Source organism: Tasmannia lanceolata, unplaced genomic scaffold (genome assembly GCF_043159265.1).
Source record: "Tasmannia lanceolata isolate RefF3 unplaced genomic scaffold, GAP_Taslan_0.1 ptg000037l, whole genome shotgun sequence".
Taxonomy (NCBI): Eukaryota; Viridiplantae; Streptophyta; class Magnoliopsida; order Canellales; family Winteraceae; genus Tasmannia; species Tasmannia lanceolata.
Genome location: NW_027518714.1, coordinates 57497985 through 57506545, shown reverse-complemented (window position 1 = coordinate 57506545; position 8561 = coordinate 57497985). Strand labels below are relative to the sequence as shown.

The 8561-nt window shown below is 39.0% G+C and overlaps 1 protein-coding gene across 1 annotated transcript; it reads right to left on the bottom strand.

Moving 5' to 3' along the window:
• Positions 1-369: 369 nt before the first annotated feature.
• Positions 370-8426, bottom strand: LOC143860856 (mediator of RNA polymerase II transcription subunit-like protein). The gene is made up of 2 exons (XM_077371699.1): positions 7713-8426; positions 370-1239 (listed from the first exon to the last, which is right to left on the bottom strand). The coding sequence occupies exons 1-2, from the start codon at positions 8168-8170 to the stop codon at positions 600-602; spliced, it is 1098 nt and encodes a 365-aa protein (XP_077227814.1). The 5' UTR covers positions 8171-8426; the 3' UTR covers positions 370-599.
• Between the last annotated feature and the right edge of the window lie 135 nt (positions 8427-8561).

Sequence of the window (8561 nt, the reverse complement as noted above, 5' to 3'; positions counted from 1 at the left end):
GCTAACGTTGAATGATTTTATATGATAAATGGGTGCATATAAAAGTAATGTAAATCCACTCATTTGGATGATCTATATCATTCATTTGGTGGCCCCAGAAATAGATAGGCTGTGCCCTAAAAATTCTCCCTAAAATGATCCTTACCCTTCATTATATTTTGCATAAAACCGACAGCTAAGAATGTTCAGAAGACAACATTTTAGAAACTTTAACAAATCAAAGGGTTAGGATCCGCGGAAGAATAAGATTTTTTGGGCATTTTCCGGCATTTTATATCTACGGCAATGACCAATAAATGAATTGTTTAGATCATCCAAACAGGTGGGGTTAAGAGAAATTCGAGCCTACCAGGCATAAAAAAAAAAACAGGCATCAAAATCACAAAAATAAGATGGTAAGAAAAGTATAATTGTAATGAAATTTGCGCCATGGACCACTTACATGGCGGCCCACCTCCCCAAATTCTGATATGATCAAGGCCCATGTTAGTATCATAGTGCATGAAGAAAGGATACAATAATCCACCTCACCTTCTGGTTGGATTCGTCTCGAACCCATTGACATAACCACACCATACAAAACAAACACCAAATAGCCATCACCTAGTGTTCAAATCGAGCTCCCCGACTTCTCGCCACTCGTCTTGCATCCCCGTTGTCTCCTCATTTTCAGGCTCATTCTCGTCGTTCAAAAAATCCTCGGACGGCTCTTCATCTTCCCTCTGAGCACTTCCCCAACCATGAAGAATCTCCTCCATGTTCACTCCCTGTTCTTGTACTCCCATATCATGCCCTGAACTCTCATCGCCCTGAGACCCAACAGTACTCCCCCTAATCGGTGCACGAGCAATCATCTCAGCATGGGCCGCCTCAGCACGTGCCTTCTCTGCCTGAGCCATTGCCATCCTCATCTTAGCCTCTGCGGCTTCTCGACCCGCCTTCTCTCTGGATTCAATCTCGGCTCTTAGTTCTAAAATGGCCTGTTTCTCCTCTTGGAGGAGAGCTTGCTCAATCATTAACCTCTCCTCTGAGCGGAATTCACCTTGGGCTCGCTTGCGAGATATTATATTGAAGGCAAGAACTTGTTTTTCGAAAGTGGCAGTGAACTCTGCAACCTTGGCGGCAATTGTGTGATCCCATTGCTGAGAGCGTGAGGGCATCTGACCTGTTGTATCTGAATCAAGGATTTTGTCATCCTCTTCTGCTTCGTAATCAGCAACCACGTGATAAGGCAGTAGCCTGCATTATCTCATGACAAAGACATAAGGAAGTGATAGGGAGAACAAACCAACAGAAACATGAAATAGGATGGCAATTCAGGAGGAGAGTGCTTTGATATTTGTAGGTTTTCAACCCTGTTATAAAGAACTAATAAAAAGAGATGGGTTCACTTCATTTCTAAGTTCCTTGTATGCAATTAACTTCAAGCAAACCACTAAAAAACATTGCATATTATCATCTTATGGTTACTAGAAATCAAAAGATGGACACTGCATCATTGCTAAGATATGTAATCTTGACGCTGTCAGAAAAGTGTGGTTTATGCTATACATCAACAGCAAAATGATCTTGCAGTCTTCAATTCCCTGAACTAAAGCACGACCACCATTTAGTGACAATAAAATCTCAAATGTCCATCAAATATGTTCCACTGGAAACAAATAGTGGGATCCGAAGGGAGATCAAGCTTTTGAATGAGAGAGAGAGAGAGAGAGAGAGAGAGAGAGAGAGAGTTTCTGAGCAGTTGCTCAACTTCAAACCTTATTCCACCTTTTACATTCAAGAATCCTACTTTAAAATAGGTATTGAAGACGCCATATTTTCAGTTACGGAAGAGCCAACAAACTTACGCAGGAATTTACTAATTAGGTGTTGTGAAGAATAGCTTAGATATATTGCCCATAAAGTTTACAGCAACCAGCACCATGCACAAGTACATAAGACCAGTAATATGAAGTAGTCTAAAGATTCCTCTAAAAGATGAGAACCTAGATACTTGCTGCCATATCAAAGCATAAAATGAACTCTCAGTTATTCTGTGACAAAATCTCTATTTATTTGCAACTCTTTCAAAGTACTTAAGAAGCTGTTTACAACGTAACTTGATAACAAACACGCAAGCTTGTACAGCTTAAATTTCATACTCTGACTATTTGCTTAAATTGGTAGGCAGGTGGAGCTTCCAATGTTGTCCAAGCATCACATATGACCAATTAGGATATTCATATCCAGACAAACTGCACCTTCTGAACACCACCAAATCAAAGTTAAAGAATACTTGACTGCTATACAATAACATGTTCCCTTTCAAGGAGTGTAAAATCCAATATAAGGAAACATCTTTTCACTCATTACACAAACTGTGCTGTTGAACTGGTATAAAATATAGATAGAGTAGATAAGCGGTTCATACTACAATGTTGCTGTTGCATTGGCATCAAAAGTAGAAATGGGGTCCAAACCATTCCATAATAATGAGAAGATGAGAACGGCGAGTGTTTTCAGCATTTCTAAATCAAGTGCTGGGAAATTGGCGTAGGGATACCCTATGTCATAAAAAAAAGTGCTACGAAATTGGCAGTATCAACTATGTAATTGAGACTTGAGAGTAGTGACAACTATGCAAATAAACACAAACATCCCTCCCATCTTGTAAGCGTCAACACAGCCATGCAAACCCAACCTTTACACAAATACAACTCACCCAAGTTTTGCCCTACCATGTCAATCGAAAATCCTTCGTCTCGCCCAAGTTAATGAAAAATTGAAAGCCTCAATCATTGGTTCATTCAACTACTGTTTACATTGACCGAGTTCTCGTCCAAGTCTGGATTTTTCAACACTACTTAGGTTGACCAAATTGATAGAAAAGGCTATACAAGTTTGTCGTATGGTTGAAAGAATGTTGTCTTCTTAGAGATGGAGTGGAGGAACATGCAGGATATACATTTTATTTTTCCTTTTTTTCCTTTCTATAGAGGCAATATGGAAGTTTATTAAGGAAAAAGAAGATTTATCAAGAAAAGATTCATCCACTTACTCTGGTTTACAACATCAGGAAGGCCTTCTGTCTTAAGCCAAAGAATGTTTCCAAGACAACCACATAACTTCTAAGAGTTTGACCTAATGGAATATAAGCCATCTAGCAGACAGTTTTCTTAAAATGGATTAAATAGCTATTCACTATTCAGATTAGATTCCATCTGGGAAGGGGACATTAAATTAGTCACATCATCTTAAAATAATCCAATGGTGCTCCCCACTCCACATTTCATTGTGTATCCTTAGGACTTACCATATATCCTAAACAATAACTCTTTTCAAACTTGCAAGTGGCAACATCAGGAAAACAAAAAATTCTATTGGACTGCAGAATTTGGTAGGGAACATCTATCTCATACAGTCGCATGGTCAATAAACAATATAACTGGTGGGGCAGCACATTGACACATCAGCTTTAGAATATTAATTAACCATTAGGCACGAGTCATGACATCTGTAATCAAGCAAACCTTTTCAGTTGGAAAGATAGCCTATAAATTCCTCTAGTAAACACAGATGCTGATGTTAGATACTCTCAGATATGTTGAATAGGAGTATTTATTTTAATGGTGAAGAAATTTATTAAAAGACGGGGAAGCCCCGAGACAAAGATGGTCAAATGCAAGAAAATGAAGACAAAACACAAACAGAACAAAGAAACCAGAACGTGAGAAGTCAAGGCGGAAGAAAATCTAACAATAAGTAAGTTTTCTTGACTCCTACTCGAGCTAACCGATCGGTATCACAATTGGCCGATCTCCTAACGTGCTGAAAAATGATATCGTGCCCTCTCAATATGTCTCAGATTCCTTCGATAGCAATAGCAAATCTCCAAGGAAGCGAACTTCAATGATCCAACCATCTCATCACAGTTCTTATATCATGCGGAAAAGCACCATGTAAGATCACCTAATAAAAAGGTTAACCCAATGAGTCTAGGAATGGAACACTGTTAGTGAGAATAAAGCTATCAACTCCCATTATCACATCTACTCGTATATATTTTCACATGTCACAAAAAACAGATTGTAAAAGTGGTAAGAAAAATGCAATCCCCACTCAACAGTCCATCCACAATAACTCCTTTAAGTTCCATACACACCCTTCAGAGATAACAGAACCACGATAAACGAAAAATCATTGAGATCATGAAAACAATGCATGAACACATCAAACTCATACAGCTGCATGAAATATAAATCATTACAATGATTGATTAACCATCATGACTGTCATTTGTGATCCCCACGTTAAGCACGTGCTCATGCAAACAAGTTATACTTCTTTCCTTCATCTTCTAAGGTAATATCTACACCATTCAAGTTATACTTCTTGTTCAAAATTTGAAAGGCTCTCTGCAATCATTGATTTCAAATTCTATAGTTCCAATGTTCAAACATGTATAATCACACTCTAGAAAAGAAATGTTGGCTGTTTCTAATAATCCCTTTCCCAAAAAAAAAGTCAATTGATGTTAAAGTTCTAGATAGCCTACGCTGCTTTTCAACTAGGAATGATTATCTTCTCAAAGATCAACTAATTTCTTTAATTTCCTAATCCCTTAAAAAGCATAGAATGAGAGATGTTCCACCATATGTGTCTCTTTATGACCAAAGGGCACACTCATCCAATAGGTAAGAGATTGATCACCATGTTTGGGAACACCCAATTTATACCAAAAGCATTCAAGAAAATAATTGAAGATATGCTAGGGGATGATTCTCTCACTTTTGCACACAACAAATACATGTTGTTCTAAATAAAAATTTTATCGTTCAAAGGCAATCCATGTTTTGTTCTTGTTTGCAAGTACATTCCGACAAAAGGCTTCTACTTTAGGAGGATAGGTGTGCCCCATCCCTTAGGCAATAGGTGAAGAGGCACCATCATCCACCAAAAGGACTCTACAAGAAGACTTGATTGAGAAAAGACATGGGTCGTACACAATTAACTCTCTTTTCTGAAACTACAGGAGAGTCGTAGGATTCTTCTAGTGATCTAAGCAAGTCAATAAAATACTCATATCCACATTTTTAATATTCTTCCTGAAGACTAACTTCCAAACTGTCCTCCATTCCCCACTTTAATGGGGACCATCAGCCGAGAGTCATAGGATTCTTCTAGTGATCTAAGCAAGTCAATAAAATACTCATATCCACATTTTTAATATTCTTCCTGAAGACTAACTTCCAAACTGTCCTCCATTCCCCACTTTGATGGGGACCATCAGCCACGCCAAAAGTTGTTGCTCTCAATGGGGTCCACTTGTGTTAATCGCAACTCACAAGATAGGTTTCTTTATTTTTGTATAGTTATAGAACGTTATGAAGACTCCGTAAGTTAATAAAAGAAGCTTCATAGTGGGATTAGGAGAGTTTGTTTTGATTGTTTGTTAGAGACCTAAGTTTAGAATGTTATGAATAGAAGTCCAAGAATGAATGGAATTGTCGTGTCCAATTAGGAAGAATTCTCACATGACTTTTGAGAGAGTCTAAGTTGTACAATTTATCCTCAATCCATCTTAGTTTATATTTTTAGGATTGTTTTTTTCTCTTTGTGACACTTCCCATAGCATGTCCTACATCACACTCTCTCATTGAAATCTTTAATCAGCAATTCCAATGTAGGTGGTGCATGGCACAGCAAACCATTACACAACCAGGAGTCCACCAAAACCTAATACACTCCCCTCACCCCGCCCAAAATTTAATACCAAAGGGACAACCAATACAAACAAGCCTATAGGCCCTACACTCAAGCTGAATACCTACATTTGCAACTCCTAACCCTTGCCCAATTTCTCCACAATAATTTTTATCTGGAGGGCCACATTATTCTATACAGATCTCCAAAGTCATTTTCTTAAAAGCATCTTTTTCATTACTCGTAATTTCCTTAAAGACAATATTTTTATTTTCTTTCAGGCTTGCTAACTTAATAAGGCTATTAATCCTAGGCAATATTACTTTTTCTTTCCTGCTTGCTAACCTCTTCCCTATTACTTAGGCTATGAAAACTATTGCATCCCCATTTTCTGTTCAAGAGAAAAATCCTTTGGAACACCATTCAAAAAAAAAGGAGAAAGAAAATCCTTTGGAACCTCTCCAACTTTTCTGCTACCTTAACACCAATATCATGAAGTGCAACATGTAATAAACCGATAGATTAGATAAGATGCTTCAATAAAAGCTATTCACCCTCCAAAAGAAAGATAATTCTTCTTCCAAAAGTGCAAACTTTCTTTTCATCCTTCCAAATCATCATCACAAAGAGATTCAACGTAAATACCTAGAGGCAAACCGAGACGAAAATTCCTGGCTTTCTTCAATTAATCATGAATAGAGACACTTGTTTGTTAGAGAACCCCATTGGGTATATATCCTTCCCTTTGCCAAAGGCTCTCAAAGCAGTCAAAATCACCTCCTTAAGGGTCCATAGCCTAAGATAATTTCTACTATAACTTTTAATAAGACTCGACATCAGACTAATGTGGCTGTTACCTCCCTGCCCTCCTTTGAAATAAGCATGATAAAAGTGGCATTTGCCCATTTCTTCTGCAACCCTTTTCAAGAAACTGTTTTAACACACAAATCCTTTAACAGATATGCAAAAGTCAGGTCCTGGCACAAAATCTCAACCTAATTTGAGGTTTGCCCCTTCCTCGTGGAGTACTTCTCGTGTTCATATGCATCAACTAATGTTTTTAAGGAAGGTGTTTATGATCCTATATACACAAAACCATGTGTCTATGAATTAGAATTTTGAAAGACCGAGCCTGAAGAGCACGCACTACTCAAAACAGGAATCCCACAATTTCCTAAGGCCACGTTTGGATACCCACAAGATTAAGATTTGGAAATAGTTCATATTTTGAACTGGATCAGATCCTTTAGATTTCCAAATCAGCTACGACAGTGCAAAAAATTCCGATTTTGAAATCTGTTCTGCGAGACATTATTTGGAAATCAATATTTGTGGCAACTTCCTTCACCGTTGCTGCTCCTCGACGATGCTCCAGCAGCAGCGAGACATCCCTCCATCTCTCTCTTTCTCTCTCTTAAAACATGATCATGAAGATGATTGGTGTAGTTTGTGCCTAAAACTCAAATCCAAATTAAAATACAAATGCATGAGGTATCCTAAGGGCCCATTTGGATACCTCATATTTTGTATTTGGATTTGGAATTGAGTTTTGAGTCCAAAATGAATAGATCTTGCAGCTCATGTTGAGGGAGACAGAGAGGGAAGGGGGATACTTCCTACTGCAGGGGGGAGATTGAGGAGCCAAGAGGGTGAAAGAAACAGGGCACATCTGTGGATTTCCAATTACTTATTTCCACAGCTTATTTGAAAATCTGATTTTTTTTCACTGCCAGTGGCTGAATTGGAAATTCAAGGATTTGATCCGGATCCAAATGTCAACGCAAAAAGGGCTGCAAATGTGAGAATTCCAAATCAAAATCTTCTCGGGCTAATTATTGAAAACAAAAGAAAGAAAGAAAGAAGGAAGGAAAACCGCTCAAGATCAAGGATTCCCGCAATTTCTGGTGTAAACCCCTAATTATAAGTTTCTAACAAGTCGAAAGAGGAGATGAACACAAAATATCAAAAACCCTAAAAAGCAGTAAGAGAATAGAGATATAGAGATATAGAGATATATATATATATACCTCTCACAAGCATCTTCGAGGGAGGAGAAAGGGCGTTTGATATCAGGATGGCAAACACGCCATGCGTCCTGATGGGCCATCTCCAGCTCCGCCCCGTGGCCTTGACGAGCGTTCACCTTCTGCTGTTGGTTTTGTTGTTGTTGTTGTTGTTGTTGTTGTTGGTTTTGATTTTGTTGTTGTTGGTTCTGTTGAAGTTGTTGTTGCAGATGGATGGAGCGATGGAGACCGGGCGTGCGGAGATGGGCGTCGATGTTCGAAGGGAATCGAGAAATCGCTTGTTGTTGTTGCTGTTGCTGTTGCTGTTGCTGTTGTTGTTGCTGTTGCTGTTGCTGTTGCTGTTGTTGCTGTTGTTGGTATTGTTGTAAGAGGAGGAGCTGCTGTTGCTGCTGCTGTTTGTGTTGTTGCATCAGGAGCTGCTGCTGGTGCTGAGCCATGGCGTTGGCGTTTCCTTCTTCCATCTCTCTCTCTCTCTCTCTCTCTCTCTCTCTCTCTCTCTCTCTCTCTCTGCTAATAAGCCCTCAAAAACCTAATCTCGGAAACCCTAGCTTTCTGTTATGAAGGCCTAAAAACCATAATCTCGGAAACCCTAGCTCTCTTTCATGAAGCCCTCAAAACCCTAATCTCGAAAACCCTAGCTCTATCCCCGCAATCTCTCTCTCTCTCTCTCTCTCTCTCTCTCTCTGGCTAAAAGATCTCGGAAACCCTAGCTAGCTAGCTCTCTGTTTTTGGATCTCTGAGGGCTTCAATTTTTTGCATTTATCTAATACTCCTACGGACAGTTGCGCGTGTAAAAATCTAGGATGCGTGAGTGCTAATCTCGACCGTGTGGTGTACGGATAATCGCGATGA

What these genes read in the sequence shown, in the direction of transcription:
- LOC143860856 (XM_077371699.1), bottom strand. Translation starts at nt 8,170, where the DNA reads ATGGAAGAAGGAAACGCCAACGCCATGGCTCAGCACCAGCAGCAGCTC. An exon ending in CTCGAAGATGCTTGTGAGAG is followed by an intron (nt 1,240 to 7,712) that starts GTATATATATAT and finishes GAGATAATGCAG; the next exon opens with GCTACTGCCTTATCACGTGG.